Source organism: Musca vetustissima, unplaced genomic scaffold (genome assembly GCF_032173495.1).
Source record: "Musca vetustissima isolate MV318-11 ecotype Yass unplaced genomic scaffold, APGP_CSIRO_Mvet_v1 utg29272, whole genome shotgun sequence".
NCBI classification, from domain to species: domain Eukaryota; kingdom Metazoa; phylum Arthropoda; class Insecta; order Diptera; family Muscidae; genus Musca; species Musca vetustissima.
The window spans coordinates 107,028-127,596 of NW_026872914.1; the positions used below are offsets into that span (position 1 = coordinate 107,028).

A 20,569-nucleotide genomic window follows, 5' to 3' on the forward strand; every position below is an offset into this window, starting at 1 on the left:
CCCACGATAACCTGAAAAATCAAATTACAGCCAATTCGGTTAAAAAAACGAAACCTTCAAAAATACCGAATAACGGGTGGTACCATTATAAAGGGGCTACCCGGAATCTTGGGCCAATATTAATAATTTTTGGTATCAAGATTGGCCACCAAATAAGAAACCTAAATATTTATCATATTTATAATATTTATCAAACTCCCAAACTTCCCAAAAACTTCAAAATACCGAATATTTGGGGATATCGTTATGGTATATATATCGACATAGAATTTTATTTTTATGAGGAATACTCTATGGGGTCTCAGGTGAACATTTCGAGGTTTAATATACACTGCAATTTATGGTAGAGGATATTAATGTGATTTACTTACCTCTGAATTTATTATTGAAAAGGTTCCAAATGAACCCATATTTTATTGCGTTGCCAACAAGACATATCAATATAACTTGGCAACTCTAAAACGATCATGTAGTTGGTAGATGTTAAATCGAACTCATATTATTGTTGCATACATTCAGGCGCAATGTAAAGAACACTGGGTGACACACAAACACAATGAATGAACATCGTTGGGGAATTTTGTGCAGAAATGCTATGTACAAATCAAATCTATAAACGGAGAATATATTCGAATTGTTTAGTATTTTTTATAAAAATTAGGATTTATATAATTTAGGATTATATTAAATTTATTTATGTTTTTAAAACAAGAATATAGAAAAAAACTGTCCAAAATATTTAAGAGAAAAACTCTCGTCAATTTATATCTGATGTAGTCAAGATTTTTTGTGGGAAATTCCTTTAGTAAAACCTTGATTTAAAATCTATTCTTTTTTAGGAAATGTTCGAAATACACCTAAGTCTGTTTTTACACGGTAGATTGGTTCCAGAAGAAGCCGTATAAAAAAACCGTGTAAAAAAGGGAATTCCCCTAAATTAGTGCTATTCACATTTGCTTTGACCAGTAAAATTGTTTGTACGAGCTAAAGGGGAATTCACTTAAATCTTTAAGCTAGTGTTCGCAAACTATCGATGGTTTCAGACTTTTTTCTTTCATAAATACTTTTTTGTGATATGAACGTACTTCGCAAAAATTAAATTTGACAAAAAAATTTGAGTACATAAAATTTCAAATCGTGCTAAATGGAATAAAATTGTGTAAAAAAATTTAAAATATTCAATTTTCAAACCGTGTTATATCAAAACCGTGTACAAAAAGACCGTGTAAAAACAGACTTAGGTGTATTTACTTTGAAAAGGACTGCTTCCGGAGTTGAGAAAAATTGTCGATCCTTGATGAATTTGAATTTAATTCGAAGACGTAATTTTTAATTACATCTGATATAAATACAACTTATCAACGAAGGACCTTTGTAAAGTCACAAAGCCCAATATGCTTAATGAGCCGCTTAACCAACAGCGAAACGCATCACATAATGGTGAGTACGTAGGTTCATCCCCTGTCTTTCATTTCATAGCAACATTTGGATCATTTAGCTCAACCCAAAGAGAAAAAACAAAAATTTGATTTTGTTGCTTTTATTTTGTTTTTCCACTTTATTACAATAATATATAACTACATATATATTATAAGTATTAATTGTTATCTATGGCTTATGTAGTAAGTACTTCATTCATTTCCGCATGAGCTTTGTGATCTTCACTTGTATACCTCTTTGGCAATGTCCAAGTTATATTAGAAAACAAACCAAAAGGTCTTAATGTATATAATAAATAATCCAATGTATACAATTCCCGCCAATTTATATAATGAAACGAGATTGCATGGGGAGAACAACAACTTACGTTCTGAAATTCAAACAAAACTAATTAAACATGATATAAAAACATAAATGTGTGGAACTCACCTCATTGACAGAATGGTAAATTTCAGTACCATACCAATCCATTTTGAAATCGGGAATAACATGTGAGGGCGATACAGCTATAAAACGTTCCAGATGTTTTTCATCTCTGGTATCCCCAAATGTAACGTTGATATTTCTTAGACAATTACTTAGGGCCATGTTTTCATCCGCCTCCAATTCATTGCAAATTTCACTGTTATCATAAGCTTCGTTGATGAATTTCATTAGAGCATTTTTGCTGAGTACATAACCAGCACCGGAGGCCATGAATTCCTAAAAAATGTATGGAGATTTGATTGATTTTGATTTTTAAAGCGATACAAATTTCAAATATATGTTCACCCAAATCCAAATTTAGTACCAGTTAGTACACATTAATATAAATATCCGCAACTACCTACCTGAACAATCATAAGTACGAATTTTCAAAACTTCTCACATACCCCATTCATCAACATCATCAATGGAATGGAAAACTTATTACCCAAATTCCCGATTCCAACTCTATTGGTTCACTCTAAATACAAATTGTACCACATTTATTGTCATTTAGTATATTTCTCCAAAACTTCTTAAAAATCCCAATTCAAGACCTCAACAGTGCAACTAACTCCAAATTTTAGGATTCTAGCTCTATCGGTTCACCCAAAATTCAAATAGTACCAAATTTAGTACACATAAGTACGACACACAACACCACAATTATACGCTCCAAGGTCTGTTGGTTCAACTAGATCCAAATTTTATCAAATTTAGTACCCACGTGTAAAAATTTCCAAAACTACGTCCATATCCCCAATCCTACACTCCAACAATAATCTTAATCCAAATTTCTGTGTTCCAGCTCTATCGGTTCACCTAAATCCAAATTGTATCAAATTTAGTACCCAATCCTACTCCCCAAACAGTGATCGTAACGCCAAATATCAGGATTCCATCTCTATTGGTTCATCCAAAAATTCAAATTGTACCAAATTTCGTATACATGAGAACACGCTTTCAAAATCATCTTCTCATATTGACCCCACTTCTCAACCTTAGCTCGCATTCCAAATTTCGAGTATTTAGTTCTATCCATTCACGAAATTGTACCAAATTTAGTACATTTTAGTACTTTTCGTATACTTATAGTTCGAATGTTCAAAAACCCCTTTGTTGCATCTATTCTACCGGCCATGCTGCAACACGCAGATGAACGTATAATATCATTTCTGCAGGACATTTTTAGAGCTTGTTTACTTCTGTCGTACATACCAAGTCTATGGAAAGAGGTTACCGTGACCTTCATCCCGAAAGCCGAGTCATACGCTACCTAAAGATTAGCCTTTTTTCCTTTCTACTAAAAACTTTAGAAAGGTTACTAGACTCATAAATTAGAAATACCATTGACCGTAGTAACCTTAGTAAATCCCAGCATGCCTACATCAAAGGCAGATCAGTGGATACAGCTCTGCATGAGGTGGTTGGATACATCGAGAAGAATATGGAGTCCTCTGGCTACACGATGGCAGCATTCCTCGATATCGAAGGAGCTTTCAATAATGTGAAGCTAGATGGAGTGACTTTAACCCTTTCTGATGAAGCTAAATATCTTGGCACTATCCTAGACCGCAAGTTACTGTGGAATAGGAATGTTGAGGAACGCTCCAAGAAGGGATTGCTGGCACTCTATTCATGCAATAATTCCATAGGCAAGAGTTGGGGATTGAGACCCGGAATTATACACTGGCTGTATACTACGATCGTCTTACCCATACTTACTTATGGTTGTCTTGTCTGGTGGCAGGGGGTGATTAAAAATAAACTGCTGACAAAACTGAGCTTAGTACAGCGATCGGCTTCAATTCTGATCACCGGAGCATTAAGAAGTGCACCACAGGCAGCCTTGAATGCAATCTTGAATCTCCAACCATTTGATATTCTGATCAAATTCCAGGCGGCCAGGTGTGCCCTGAGACTCTGAGACGGGAAACAGATGCCTTGAAATCGCTGAACTATGGTCATGCCAGCATCCTAAACATAACGCCAGGTTATGACCTCTTTAGGGGGGATAGTCATATCAGTTATTATATTCCCCCCCAAAGGGACTTTAATGACATCAAAGTTGAATTTCCTAGTAGGGAATCCTGGACTAGTGCCTCCCTACCTCTGCCATGGAATGGAAGAATGGATGGAAGAAGGCACTGGCGCAGGCGTCTACTGTAGGGAATTAGGTATACAGAACTCATATAAACTCAACAATGACTGTAGCGTTTTTCAAGCAGAGATTCTCGCAATCACGAAAGCGGCCGAGATAGTAAAAGCAGAATCCGTGCGTTCCATTGCGAGGTAGTCGGTAACAGATGGCTAAGGGAACCTGCTTGCAGAATCTCTAAATCTATCTGGCCAGAATTCTCTCGTAAAAGAACGTCTTCGCTGCTGGAACACAGCAAGAGGGAGATCAAAATCGTTGTGGGGATTATTACTGGCCACTGCATAGTTAGATCTCTCACTTTAAGTGGGACTCCAGTGGAGAGGATTACTGTCGTCTATGTGAGGACGAAGAAGAACTGGAAACAATTGAGCACATCCTCTGCAAATGTCCATCGCTGATCAGCAGAAGACATAAACAGTTTGGATGTTATGAAATTGATAATCTAGTCTTCTTCTCCAAAATAGACCCTAACCAAATTCTAGTGTTTGTCAAAAAATTGACTTGACTAAAATAATCTCTCTTCCGCCCCCTTCTTCTCACTATTTTTCTCTCTATTCTTCCACTATCTTTTTTCTTTTCTTTATAGGTACACTTAAACATAAAGGATTATCACAATGGACATAGTTTCCGAGTGGACAGTTGTTACAACAACCGTACATCCCTAACCTAATCTACATCTATTCTACACTCCATTAGTGACCCTCATTTCAAATATAAGAGTTCTGCCGGTTCGCCAAATACAAATTGTACCACATTTAGTACTTTCCGTCCGTGAAATTCCGATGTAACTCGCAACATTGATACTACTCCTCGGAATTGTTAGTAGTAAAAGTGGGATAAATCGTTCCACGTTTTGATATAGCACACATATATAATTGTACCCTAAAATATTCGGTATTTGGGGATGCAGGGCATGTCTTCCTACCGAATTTGCTTTAATTTGAAATTTTGGGTTTTAATGCAAATCTTCCTACCAAAAGTATCTATATTATTTTTAAGGTAGCCTGATATATCACAATGCCTTCCAAATTTCGGTATTTAGGTAGTTCAAACAGATTTGCTGTCATTTAGTATTTAGGATTCTCATAAGGTTGAAAAATGTCCCTATCAAAAACAATCAATATTAACTTATGTTTCGGGGTAGATCCCATATAACAATACTTCCAATAATTCGGCATTTTAGGGATTTGGGGTATATTTTTATACCCTCAGCATTATGCTATCATCTAAATTTTTCAAACAATTGAAGTCGATTTATAAATGTCCGTAGTACGCCCCCCTGTTACCGATTTTATCCAAACTTTGCACCCCATAATATGACCTCCAAATTCAGTATATTTTCGAAGATGGGAAATGCCGGTCCACTGCTTTGGTACATCACTTTCAAAATGGTCAAAATTTTACACGAATCCAATGTTTTTCCAATCTTTGAAGAAGTGGATTTTTTCATTGCAGTGTGATTTTTTTATATTTCTTTTAACATATTTCAATGTTTGACTTTTACTTACAGGTTGTCCACTTCTCTTCAATTTGCATCCAAAATACAGAGGGTCGTCAGCGGAATAGTCATAAAGAAACATGCGAAGATTTTCCATTATCACATATCTGAAATAAAAAAGGTTTATAGAGAACTTAGACAAAATAGTTGTATTCAATAATTCGATAAAGTATCATATTACGATTCGACGATTTAGTTTGGACTTAAATTATTTTGCAGTAACGATTTTGTTATTCTATGAAATCGTCTACAATCGTCCGTCAGTTGGAATTACCTGAGGTTAGACACTTGTTATTCTTAGAACATTTTCAAAACTTTTTTAAGTATAGATCCACCATTTGTTGTTTTTATTTTTAAGATACAGCTATGAAAAGTATAGGTCTACGTTTTGGTATAATGATCCAAAAGATTTTAGGTATTTTCGTTGGGGGTATATAAATTTGGAACTGCGGAACATAACAGTTTTTAAGCTTGTATTCTCATATAACGTTCGATTTCTTGTATTCCCTTCCTTTTTATTTGAATATTTTTTGTGTATTTAGTGTAGCACAGTGTTTTTATACTAAAATATTTTTTTTACTTACGTATCATCGTCAGCTCTTAAAAACCAGTCGGCATTGTTTAAATGATTATCGTGTATGTGCTTCAGAGCAAGTCTTGTTTTATTCCACAAGCTATTCGGACCGTCGTCAACAGGTAATGCAATGCTTGGCAATGTCGCATCCGTTTGCGTGCTCATAAAAATTAGAGAATTGCATCGGCGTCCCCACGTATTCTTTATGTGTATGGCTCTGCTATAATGATTGTCGGGATGTGTCATTATCCAACAAAGGACTCGGGTACTATTAAATAATTGTTTATGAATGTTGTCATTGGATAGTCCATTACTCTTAGAATATATATCTTTTTTATTGGACTCATTACTTTGGTTAGCAAAATGAAGATATTTTGTTGAATTAAATTCTTTTCTTATTCTGGGACATTCATTTACTTCATTAAAGAAAATTAGTGTAAATGATATGCCAATAAATAGACCAACTATCAAATATAATGCACTTTTGAAAACGGCACGTAATGATGATAAGGAAGCTCTTGTGGAATTGGCTTTTATCATTTTCTTTTTAGGTTTGGTTTGAATACGCCTTTTCGCAGTAATTCTTCTGTGGGTACTTCTGTTATTATTGCTTCATAAACACAAACTAAGCCGTTGAATCCAAAATATACAGTGATGGCTTAACAGCGTCATCGCATCTTTTGCAGGTTTCGATTTTTATCATTCATTGGAGAGGAAACGAGTAGTACCATGCATACATAGTTCAGTAGAGTCGAATTGTTTATACTCTTCATTATAAATATGAAATACCGCAATATATAATTCAACTAACGTACTCATATATATTTGAAGATTAAAAAAAGAAGAAAAATAATTTACAAAATTTGTTTGTTATTGTTTTGTTGTTGTTGTTTTTTGTGATTAAAGAAAAGTCCTTATTTGGGCATGATAACTCCTCACTGGAACATCGGCTCTCGTATGAACTAGGAATATTGACCTCGCTTAAATATTAGTATTTAAATTAACAAAATGGCGGACTTTTGAAAAAATATTTTTGGAAAATCGCCTATTTTTGACCACAAACCTAGTTAAAAAATAAGGAAGATCTTCACCGATTGGTCTTATCCTAGTTCATACGATAGCTATACACTCACAGAGAAACGTCCCAAAATTTGGAATCGATTGGGTTATTTTTTGAGTTATCGTGTCCGCCATTCGCAAAAATACGGTTTGGAGAAAAACGCGTTTAAAGTTTGAGAAGCCCTTCAGCCGTCACTTGATACTAACACAATAAATTGTCTATATCTTCAAGAGTTTTTGAAATTTCACTTCAAATTTGTTAGGGACATTATGTAGAATTAGTGTAGGTTCGAATTAAATCAAGACCCAAAATTAAATTTGTTGAAATTAATCCTTAAAGGAACTTGATGCTGACACAATAAAGCGGCTATACCTTCAAGAGTTCTTGAGATTTTTAGTTGAAATTTTGTAGGTTTCCTTAAATAAAGCAAACAACAAAACGGTTCAGATTTATTCAATTTCCATTAATATAGAACATGTTAAAAACTTGAATTAAATGTGGATTTAGTTCGAAGGTATTTCGATTAATATTAATTTCGATATATCAAAGGTCCTCATTAGTCATAAATCGGATAGTATAACAAGTGAAAAAAGGGGTTATATTCGGTAGGGCAAAAAAAGGACATTTCAATGGGTTACAAATGGAGTGGCAAATATAATATACCATCCTTCCATTCGGAAAGGGAATAACAAAATATTTCATCGTGAATACTGTATTTCTACATCTAATATCAAGTTTATTACCATTTAGTACTCTTCACACACATAAGCACTATTTTCCGAAATCCATTTTTTTAGATTTCAGCTAATACGTAGGTTCCAAATTTAGTTTCATTTTACTTCCAAAACCCACTTGGTACTTCTCTCTAACTCTTCGTCAGTGACCGACATTCCAAATTTTAGGTTCCAGCTCTTTCAGTTACCCAAATCCAATTTTAGTGAATTTTCTATTCTATTTACAATTCGTACACATAAATTAGATTTTCCAAAGTTGTCGCCATAACTCAATACTACACTTTAAAAATAATCTAAATTCCAAATCTCTGGGTTCAACCAAATCCAAATTTAGTATCATTTAGTACTTTTCATACTCCTATGTAAGAATTTCAAAAACTACATCAATCCTACACTCAAACAGTAATCTTAATTCGACCAAAGTCCAAACCGTACCAAATTTAGTACTTTTCGTACTAATAAGTACAAGTTTCCAAATGTACCTCAATCCTGCTTTCAAATAGTAATCGTAATTTTATCATTCCAGCTCTGTCTGTTCATTAAAAAGTAATTATACCAGATTTGGAACAATTCTGTACATTTCGTACCCATATTACAAACTTATCCCAATATTCCAAACCTGCTTTCAAATAGCAATCGTAAGTTCAAATTTAAGAATTTCTGTCTGTTCTCCAAATTGCACCATATTTGGTACCATTCTGTACTTTTCCTACACTCCCACAGTAACCTAAATGGCAACTTTCAGAATTCGAGTTCTAACTCAAGTCCACATTGCACCAAATTTTGTGCTTTTTGTACCCATAAGTACGAATTTCCAAAACTACCTCAGTCATGCACTCCAATAATAACCTTAAGTGCACATTTAAGGATTCCAGCTCTATCCGTTCACCAACATCCAAATTGTATCGAACTTAGTATCATTTATTACTTTTCGTAGAGGTTAGTACGAGTTTCTAAAACTTCTCAATTTCACACTTCAAAACTATTTCAGGATACCAGCCCTATCTGTTCACATAGATCCAAATTGTACCATATTTAGTACTTTTCGTACTTACGAGTTCGAATTTCCAACACTGTCTCAATCCTGTACTCTAACAGTAATTTTATTTTTAAATATACGTTTTCCATCTCTATCCTTTTACTCAAATCTAAATTGTACTAAACTTAGTACCATTTAGCACACATAATTACACATTTTTAAAACTAACTCCATGTCTCGTCCTACAATCCAATCCTTAATTTTAATTCAAAATTTTATGATTCCTGCTCACAAAAAACGAATTGTACCATATTTAGTACAATTTAGTGCTTCTCGTATCCATAAGTACGTAATTCCAATACTACCGTAATTCTGTAATATTTCATTCCAAATTTAAGTTTTCCTATTTTACCAAATTTAATACCATTTAGTACACGTATTACGAATTTTCAAAACTACCGACATATCTCAATCCTGCACTCAAACTGTTATATTTATTCAAAATTTCAGGATCTCAGCCCTATCCATTCACACAAAAACAATTTGTAAACCATTTGTTACCAGTTAGTACCTTTTTCCTACACTCCAACAGTAATTTTAATTTGAAAATTCTGGAGTCCAGCTCTATCCGTTCACACATAATTAAGTTATACCAAATATAGTACCATTTAGTACACATAAGTACTATGCTTCTCAATTCTATATTCCAACAGCAACTATTATTCCAAATTTTCGGTTTCCAGATCTCTTCGTTCACCCAAATTCAAATTGTACCAAATTTAGTTCCGTTTAGTACTTTTCGTACACATAAATACTAATTTCCAAAGATGTGTCTACAGCTCAATCTTCAACAGTAATCTTACTTCCAAATTTCAGGTTTTCAGCTCTATCCTTTCAAGCAAAATCCAAATTGTACTAGATTTAGTACCATATAGAACTTTTCGTATCCGTAAGTACGAATTTCTTTCAACTACCTCAATCCTACACTCCAACAGTCATTTTAGTTCTCAATTTGAAGACTCCAGCTCTATCCGTTCACCTAAATCCAACTTGCACCAAATTTAGTACCATTTAATACTTTTCGTACACATAAGTACGATTTTTTTAAGCAACCTCAATCCTGTACTACAATAGTATTCCTAATTCCGATTTTCAGCCTTTCATCTCTATACACTCATTTAAACGCAAATAGTACTAAATTTAGTACCATTTTGTACATTTTATATAAATATGTACTAATTTCATAAACCATTTCCATAAATCAATACCACTTCCCAACCTTTATTCCATATAAAATTTCAAGTTTCTAGCTATATATGTACAATACATATACAATTAGAACTAAATTTAGTAAAATGTAGTACTTTTCGTACATTTTTGGATCGAATTTTCAAAAACCCTTTTGTACATCTTTCTAAATTTCCATCAGTGACTCACATTCCAAACTTCAGAATTCTAGCTCTTCCCGTTCGCCTAATACAAAGAGTACTATATTTGGTACATATTAGTACTATTCGTATCCTTCTAGTTCGAATTTCCAAAAAACCCAGCAGTATCTCCTACACACCAACAATAACCCACACTCAAAATTTTAAGCTTCTAGCTTTAGTCGTTTCGTCTGGGCGATGATCTGGCCGACAGTCCAGACAATTCTATGACCCTAGTAATGAAGGGGTCTGATGAAAGAATGACTGTTTCGGTGAAGATCGGTCAATATTTAGATTTATGAGATTATATATTAGATTTTTATGGGGCTATGCGAAAGACCAAAGTCACCATAGTTGCTTAGAATTGTCCAAAGAATCATCCTAGAGGCTGGATTTAATCGACAAAAAATTTGGTCCGCCCTAATATATATTATGTATGATTGGTCTGTAGAATGTATAGTCTGTGGAAGCATCTCATATTATCGACATTAAATACAATAAATAAATAAACATTCCACACTAATATCTAGTCTAATAAAACTCTAATAAGACGTTAGGGGTCCCTTCAAGTATTCAAAGAACAAAGGAGGCATCAATACCAAACGAACCACATTTTTTTTATACAGGTAATAAAAATCCTCGGAGTGTGACTCATTATAGTGTTTCAATTTCTGTCGGAAAGGAAAGGAAAGGAGGGTGTCAAACATACACGAAACCGTAAAATCGGGGAGGGATGTTTTTCGTGACTCAGCCAAGAAAGGCATTTTGGAACGAAATAACAATAAAGTCAAGACGAAGACATGGTGGCAGGAGGCAATTCACTACGATTGCAATTAACCAAGCAACCTGTAGCGTTCGTTTTACAATCCTGGTGGCAGTAATATAATGCCGATATATAATTATAAGGAGACATCTACTGTATGTGTGTGCTTTCTTTCTACATGAATTTGAAATTAAGAAATTTTTCGGTTAAGACAATTGTCACACTCGATATTATTTTGAGGGGGTAAACTTAATTACCAGGGTGTTAAATAAAAAGAAAACAATATTAAGAACAAATAACATGAAGATAATAAAATGAAAGGTTATAATGGGAAAGTGAAGAGAGTGCTATAGAGAGATAGAAGTTTTATACATACCATAAATTGCTATTAAAACGAAAAGTGAATGAACAGAATATTGATGCTCGCCCATTGACAGATAAATATTTTAGTCACGTCACATGAAGTTTTGTTAACGGGGAGTATTTACACAGTGGCTTATCGGTATGTGTTAATAAAGGATAATGACAGTCCTGTGCAATGAATTACACATCATAGGAATGTAATTTGTAAATAAGTTTCATTTAATCGAAACATAAGTTCCAGTATTTTTGGAGTAGATTTAAGTTGAAATAACTTTACTTAGTGTTGGTGGAAATATTTTGAAGTAATTCTTAAGTTTTGCGCACAAGAAGAACGAAACATGTGTTTGCATTGACATTATGTCCGTTGAAAAGACGATAGAGCTCGCAATATTTATAACACACACATTGCTACTAATGCTCGGTATATATCGGTCTACATTATATGTTTTGAAGGTAATCTTTACCGAAAAGCATCTTTGCCAGCTCCATTTTCGATATTTTGAAGGTTTTAACATCAATCTCAATCGAATAGACTGTAATTTATCATTCCGAAGGACTGTAATTTACAATTTTGGAGAGTAAAAATGTAGTTACAGAAAATGTTCTAAGTAGGTCCATGTTTTGACATAAGCCTTATATAAGGGTCAAGACCCATTTTAGATATTTTTATGTTTTTAGCTGAATTTTCAAAACGATATTATAGGCAAAACGATATATATTAGGCGAATGGGTCACACATTTTTATATTTATAAATTAAATGTTAGGCGAAAGGAATGTCCGGTTTGAACCAAAATATGCACAACATATTATCTTTAAAAAGTCTGAATCAAGTCAGAAGATAGGACACTTTTGGTACCTCCGCCACAAATGGTAAAAAATTTCAATATTTATAATTAATATGTAGCAGGCGAATGAAATGTTCGATTTGAACAAAGTTTGGTTTGGCACAACCTATTATCATTATCAAGCCTAGATCAAGTCCGATGATGGGATTATATCCGAAATCTCTTTGATGTAATCATATACCTTGTATAAGGTATAAATAAAATTAGGTATAAAGATCTCCGTAAATCATAGGCTGAGGGTATATATCTGTCGGCAACACCGACTGGTCATTATTACTTGTTAGGTATAGTCCCATTCATTGACATAGCTTCTATATAAAAATGATGCCCATTTTCGGTATTTTGAAAATGATAGTGGTTTTTCCAGCGGAAGGGGCGTAATTTTCCTCTCCAGGTTTTGCAGGGAGATTCATACTTTGGCAGATCATTTTCAATGTAGTTCCATGTTTTGACACAGTCTCTTTATACAGATCCCGACCACTTTAAAGTATTTTGATAGTCCGAAACGCATTTTCCATCGAAGTTACCGGATTCAGGGTGAGTGAAAACTTTATTGAATAATCTTTTTTGATTTTGTCCACGCCTCGCTTTTCAACCGAAGTGGCTGTAGTTTGAAACTCTGGATTTTTGGTGAGGAAAAACTTGTTTTGCAAAAAATGTTTCCATATAAATAGAATTTTTTATCCTGAGAATTTGTAATTCCAAACGAAGTAACAGTAAATTGGGATTCAAACACTCCTTCGCAGAAAATTGTTCAGTATAAGGCATTGTTTTCGAAAAGATTCATATAAAGATTTCACCCATTTGTTACGAGTTTCATAGTCCTAGTAGCGTTTTCTAGAGTTCATACCTTAGAGGATACGGACCGTATTTTTGGTATTAAGCTCATGGATATAAAAAGTTTGGACCAGACGAAATTAAAGACAATTTTGAAATTGCTTTTCCATGTTCTTTTATGGTGTAAAGTGTCCTTGAAAAAAATAGTTAATGTAGGCTCATGTTTAGGTATTTTCATGGTCAATGTGAAATTTCTGGTTTTAGGTAGAAAATTGGGAATCTTGGTCAAGGTTTTGGTATAGCCTCCATATAAAATTACTCATCCAGCGGGCGCATTTACATAAGATTAGATGAGTCGGAATCAGCAGGTGTAGAGCATGAGGGGAAGATAACGAAACGTTAGGACTGTCCAGCTTTCACGAAACTTCGAACCCTTTTCAGAAAAAATGTACTATTTACAACCTAAATGTGATGAAGTGGGGTGAATAAAAAAAACTGAAGGTCTTCACTAAGAACACAGAATTCCTAGAAATATAGGGACATAATATCAAGATATTTTTTCTAACTCTCCCTTCATACAGCTTATAACAGACCTTGACTGACTTAAGTGTATGTTCTACTATGGACATGTGGTGGGTTAAACCCCTCTTCTTTCCTACCAAACGTCAGGTTGGCATCACCAGACGAATTTTATCTTTGTGTTGCCAAAAAATCCTGAACTTTTCTGGTTATTCCAGTTTCCGCATAAAATTCCATTTTAAGAAAACTTTCCATTTAATGTAAATTACTGCATGCTGAATAATTTAACCCCATACTGATGTAAAAATATTTTTTTCGGGTGCAGCTCATATGCTAATACAATTTTTTGGTCGTATGCCGGAATGAAAAGCTACAGCTTACCACTTTGGCATGTGTATTTTTCTTAATGCAATATAGCTTGGCACACGTGCGTGAAATGTCCATGTGGCTGGTATTGTTTCAACAGCCATTTCCGAAAGGATCAAGCGTAAAACTTTAAATTTTTTTGGTTTCATTCGAATTCAGAAAAACTCAAATTAGAATTTCTTTACATTGTGCTGCATTATCAGCTATTCATTAGTGAAAAAAAGGTTTTTGGAAAAAATATATGTAAATCAGGTTCATAACATTAGTCGACACTTTATTAAGTCACGTTCTAACCAACCCCCCGATAGAGCCTGGGTTACCTACCAGCCAAGTGTCACGCTACGCATGCTCAGTGATAAGAATTTGGAATGTGATAAAATTATAAAAAAAAAACATAACAGGACCCGTTTGACACGTTCCACGGCTCGTGACAACTTCCTCCCCATACCCTTAGGGTGTTATTGTTATCGCTTTGTTTCACTATTTTATTGCCTGCCTGCTTTTAGTGTAGAAAAAAAGGGGGCTGCTTTATCTGCAGGATCATGCGCCATGGTTACTAAAGGGATTATCAGCGCCGTGTCTTTATGGGTTTACATTTCCAACATTCCACCTTTTGTAAGGGAATGAAACAAAAAAACCCCAAACAAGAAAATATTACATCTGGGCATTCTGCCAAAGCTGTAATGTCAGCTGGATTTTATTTTTACATTCCACTCCCTTTTTTATTTCTGGTTTTGTTTCGTTGTTGTGGCTGTAAAAATATTTTCAATTTTTATAGTCTTTTATTAAAGCAGCATTTCGTTGTTATTTGTTCTAGTTTTGTTGTTGTAGTTTACATCACACTGTGGTATATATAGCAGGGTGTTAGGCCTTTGCAAATAAGGAAATAAGACCATGGACTATTTTGGTTCATTGCATTATCATATCATAGCATTTAAAAAAAGTATTCGATTAGGGTCTATATAGATTTTCGTAATATTTTCCATATACTTTACAGAATATATTTTTGTAGGCAAATAATTATTTACCTGCCGTCATATTATGGAGGTTATGTTTAATCCCGCCCAACATTCGTAATCCGAATAAAATTCTAAGCAATTTAACGAGGCCCATCTGGAATATGTCCGCTTTTGTAAAAATTTGCATCCTAGATCTATACATTTTATTTGATGTTGATAGGTCACATGACAGTAAAATCGGATTGATGTTCTGACGATTTTGGCCACAGCTGTGGTTATAATTTAGAAATTTGAAAATAAAACAGCAATTTGACACTAACATTTGGCAAATGTAGTTCATTCTGACAGAGTAATTTTAAGATAAGCTCTGATTTTAGAGTTTTTGAAAAGTCCTGATAATTATTTCCAATTAAGATTAATTATATTTGGTATAATAAAAATAATAATGTATAAAGATAAATTTAAGTTCGCCGTTTCCTAAAGCCCCCATATAGCAATACCAACATTATGGCTAATGGAGGTGTGGCTGCGACAAAAATGTCCGTCATCAAAATATTGATTTTATATTCCATGATTCTTTGGAAAAAATCAGTTTCACACAATTTGCGGATAATAATTCTCAAGGATAAGCGTAACTTTTACACATTGTAATATTTCTTTACAACATAGATCATGTTCGAAGATGGGAAAATATCGTTCCACTCCTTGTGGTATCTCTCCGAACAGAGGGTCGAAATTAGAAAATAAACTTGTAAATTTCATACGGGGCGTATAAAGTATCCGATTTGATCCATTGATTGCACATCGCAATATTTTTACCAAATCCGAATGTAGGGTCGCAACTTTCTTAAATTTTCAACACAAACTGCCACAACTTCAAAAAATGAAAAGGTTAAGATCTATAGGTCAAGATCTAGGATCTATCTGTCGTCAAAACTGGCAGGTGTAAAATATATCCTCTGGGAAAAATAAATATAGAACCATGTTCCAATTGGAAAATTCGGCTAATATGCGGATGAGGCCTTTATATTGGGACTATGTCAAAATATGGAATAATATTGGCAATTTTCTGTGAAAAAAATTCAAAATGCTAAATTTCTGTCATTCGGTTGGAAAATGTTTACCATAAAAATATGGAAAATATTTTCCGACGCGTTAAAATCGGAAAAACTACCCCAATAAGATTCTAGAACGTCACTTTGACAATTCTGTTAAAAGGCAATAATAAATTAAATTTTAAATCAATTTCGAAACCAAAGATCCACAATTGTAGTCCTAATAATTCGATTGCAAGATGTGTCTAATGTAGCTAAATTTCATCATAGTGGTATTCAAAATTTATATATTACACCAATTCATCGCGACATTCATATGGACGGTAAATTACAGTCAAGAGAGCATTAAATAGAAAGCTACAGATCTCAGATGGGAAATTGGGATTATTTTGTTTAAGATACCCAAATTAACTCGTGATGTTTGGATGAGGGCTATAAATAAACATGGGACTATAACTGGTCATGGACTGATATAGGTAATTTTTAATAGGAAAACTTAAATATATGAAAACTTAAAATATCAAATAAATTAAAACGAATTTTAGTTCCCAGCCCTGCCGAACTTCTTATATTCTCCACCATGAGGGTTACATTCAAAATATGCAAAATTAATGGAGGGCTGCTAGAAGAAAACTCATGTTAGGATAGGATTGTGAATATACCAAAAAATATGTGAGAAAAATATGATCACCTAATAGGGGGCTATACCAAAACGGCGATCAATATTGATCATTTTGGGTAGTGGAATTTGACAGATAATGATAATACAAATTACAGCCAATTCGGTTGAAAAATGTGTCAAAAAATTCCCATTTTTAGTAGTGAGCTGTGGGGATACGGTTATAGCCCTCCAATATTACAATATTTGCTCATTTTGATTGATAACGTGTCCACAATCCAAAAAATACCGAATATTGGGGTGTGCCTTTATATGAGGGCTACCCTGAAACGTGGGCCAATTTTAATAACTTTTGGTACAGACATGTACTATACACTGAGAACCAATAATACTAAACTACACTCAACTTGGCTGAAAGGCCTGACCAAAATCCGCATAATACCGAATATTGGGAGGTACCGCTATACGCAGACCGTTATATTCCATATGCAATATCAAACATCCTAGGAGTCTGTGCAAAATTTCAGAGCTCTATCTTAAATATTGCGTGATTTCAACGCATACATCGACGTAGAATTTTATTCTGATCAAGGATTGTTCGCTATAATAGATCTCATGTTGTGTAAAAATTTATATGAATATCTCTTACACACTCTGATTGAGACGCTATAGAATTTCCACTTTTCTATGTAATGTCCGTGTAAATTAAAAACTTAAAACGCATTTTCTGCAAAATCTTTTTTTTTTGAGATATGCCAATCTTGCAGCAAATGAGCGATATATACTTTGTGGGGTCTCCGGTGAATATTTCTATGTTTTGCAAACGGATTATCAAATTTACTACAGTCCACCTTATGGTGGAGGGTATAAAAATGCGCCTATGACCCTAAAAATACGTAAAACATGGCGGGACCTTTAAGTGAGGACTATATAAAAATATGGACCTATGGCAAACATGCCGAAGTGTGTGGAAGAACAAAATACGTAAACTAAGGCAGAACCAATATGTAGTTTATTATTATCGTGTCAAAATTTCTTATAGATTGCATAAAGCCAAATTATGGAAGAAGTTTTTCGCCCACCAAGAACCGTACATGAGAAATTACAACCTATTCGTTTGGAGAATGTGCCTAGGACCCTGAAAATAAACAACATGGGCCAATACTGACAATTTTCTGTGAAGATCACTTGTTATCCGCCAAGAAACCTACAAAGAATTCGGATGTCTCCTAAAATAATATTTTGAAATATTACAAACGGAATGAAAATTTAATACACCTTCGCCATATGGTGAAAAGTAAAAAAAAAACGAAGATAAAAATCTTTCAATTAAGGGGGCCCCCTATTCTCGCTTCAAAATTGTTATGACTTGTTATACAGGGTATTATATCTATGTTTGCAAAACGAATTGAGATAGACCCATGGTTTCTTTTGAGAATATGCATAGAATCACTTTCTGAGTAGATTTATGCATGTCCGTCTGTCCGTCCGTCCATGTATTTTGTGTACAAAGTGCAGGTCGCATTTATGATCCGATTTGGATGAAATTTGCACATGTCACTTATTTGGTCCAAGGACGAACGCTATTATAATTTGAGAGAATCGGTTCAGATTTAGATATAGCTACCATATATAGTTTCGTCCGATTTTATGTAAATGGTGCACCAAACTCCCAATATTGGTCCGATTGAGTCAACATTTTGCACAGAGTACTGGCATAGGTCCGGATTTATGTATGCCAAGTTTTGTTGAAATCTGTCCAGATTTAGATATAGCTCCCCTATATAGATTCATCCGATTTTCTGTAAATGGTGCACCAAACTCCCAACATTTTCCGATTGACGCAAAATTTTGCATAGCGTACTGAACTAAGCTCCCATATATAGATTAGTCCGATTTTATGTAAATGGTGCACCAAACTCCCAACATTTGTCCGATTGACGCAACATTTTGCATAGCGTACTGAACTAAGTCCAGATTTATGTATGCGAAATTTGTTGAAATCGGTTCAGATTTAGATATAGCTCCCCTATATAGATTCATCCGATTTTATGTAAATGATGCACCAAACTCCCAACATTTTCCGATTGACGCAAAATTTTGCATAGTGTACTGAACTAAGTCCAGATTTATGTATGCCAAGTTTTGTTGAAATCGGTTTAGAATTAGATATAGCTCCCATATATAGATTCGTCCGATTTTATGTAAATGGTGCACCAAACTCCCGATTGATACGAACATTTGCACAGAGTACTCGCGTAGGTCCGGATTGATGATAGTTGATAATGTTACTAGTATAACGTGTGTCAAGTTTTGTTGAAATCGGTTCAGATTTAGATATAGCTCCAATATATAGTTTCGTCCGATTTTAAGTAAATGGCGCACCAAAGACTCAAATTTAGGTCGATTGACACCAAATTTTGCACAACGAACTGAAGTTGCTATAACATAATGGGTGTCATGTTTCGTTGAAATCGGTCTAGATTTAGATAAAGCTTTTATATATAGTTTCGTCCGATTTTAAGTAGATGGTGCACCAAAACCCCAAATTTGGGCCGATTGCCGCAAAATTTTGCACAACGTGTTAAGTTATATTGAAATCGGTTCAGATTTGGATATAGTTTTTATATATAATTTCGTCCGATTTAAAGTAAATGGAGCACCAAACTTCTCATTTTTGACAGATTGACACGAAATTTGCCACAACATAAAAAATTGATCATAGAATGACGTAATTGCGTTTTTACATAATTTTGTCCTACTGTAAACAAACGGCTCCTATATCTGTCCAAATTAAAAATTTTGTGTAGGTTGCAGAATGGGATGGTAAAGATCATATATTTCAGTTCAAAAAAATGCGACGTTGTCGAAAGATGAGGCGATCTCCGAGACTCGGTTCGATGAATTTAATTTGTATTGTATGCAAGAACAGAATTTTGTCCAAAAATAGGGTTTGTTATAATAGTTTGAGAACTTTCCAATTAGCCGTTATGTCGTGAATTAAAAATTTGTTTTGTCTTCGACTTTTTTTCGGGTGAGTAATTTTTGTTCATTCTGTAGCAAACATCTAAAAAATCGAACTTCACAGATTTAATTCAACGATAACACGAATGCTTTACTGTGACCCTTGATAGCTGTAATATTATTCATACTTACACATACATAGAAAATCCCATGCACATACTTATACACAAATCATGCTGTTAACTTTGAATTCATCATAATGAACCCGAACTCGTCGAACAGGAACTACAATTCATATATCATTGTCGAACTCTAAAACGGGTGTGTTTATGTGTGTTCGACGCTGTGTCCGTTACGCCTTCGTCTTTTCATCCTGCTGCTGCTGTGATCCCTTGGTATTTTTCACGTGCATGACACGTTTCAGGCAAATTTCATTTTATTGCTATTCTTGTTGTTGTTATGTTTTCTACTTCTTATTCTGTGTATTTTTGCCTTCGTGCCTCTGCTTCTATTTTATGGCGTTTTGTCGTCCTCATTACTCTTGGGCCAAATCGAAAACAAAAGCCAAGCGAAAAAAAACACACCCCAGTAGTAAACCGGTACTGCAAATTGAACGCGTGCCATCAGTGCCAGTGATAAATTTTTGGCAAATATTTCATTTCATTAGAGCTCGAAGCAAGCGAACAACCATCCATCGAACCAACCAACAAAGCGGCCAACCATCTCATCACATCACAATAATACAGCTAACCCAGAGTTCAAGTTATTTTTTCGTTTTTGAGTAAAACAGAAAATTGTAAGGATTCATAGAGTCCTTTGTCTCGAATGCATGTGTATGTGAACGTGTGCATTATTCAAGGGCTCCTTTGGGGGTTGCTTCTGCAAATGATAAATTATGTCAAACATAATTTGACGCTGCGATATGTGTGTGCGCCTTTGCTATTTATTCGTATTCGTAATAGTGTTAGTAATGCTTTTGGCTTGTATACTAACACATACATAC

At 34.3% G+C, this 20,569-nt stretch overlaps 1 protein-coding gene across 1 annotated transcript; it reads right to left on the minus strand.

Annotated features, from left to right (window-relative positions):
* Positions 1 to 1,615: 1,615 nt before the first annotated feature.
* On the minus strand, positions 1,616 to 6,381 carry LOC133321423 (glycoprotein-N-acetylgalactosamine 3-beta-galactosyltransferase 1-like). The gene is made up of 5 exons (XM_061530513.1): positions 6,146 to 6,381; positions 5,572 to 5,668; positions 1,870 to 2,142; positions 1,808 to 1,810; positions 1,616 to 1,675 (listed from the first exon to the last, which is right to left on the minus strand). The coding sequence occupies exons 1-5, from the start codon at positions 6,379 to 6,381 to the stop codon at positions 1,616 to 1,618; spliced, it is 669 nt and encodes a 222-aa protein (XP_061386497.1).
* Positions 6,382 to 20,569: the final 14,188 nt, after the last annotated feature.

Excerpts from the sequence above, each read along its gene's own strand:
- LOC133321423 (XM_061530513.1), bottom strand. The coding sequence starts at position 6,381 with ATGACACATCCCGACAATCATTATAGCAGAGCCATACACATAAAGAAT. Across the intron at positions 5,669-6,145 it reads TTAAGAGCTGACGATGATAC|ATATGTGATAATGGAAAATC; the intron begins GTAAGTAAAAAA and ends TTTTTATTTCAG. Across the intron at positions 2,143-5,571 it reads TGAAGAGAAGTGGACAACCT|GAATTCATGGCCTCCGGTGC; the intron begins GTAAGTAAAAGT and ends TACATTTTTTAG.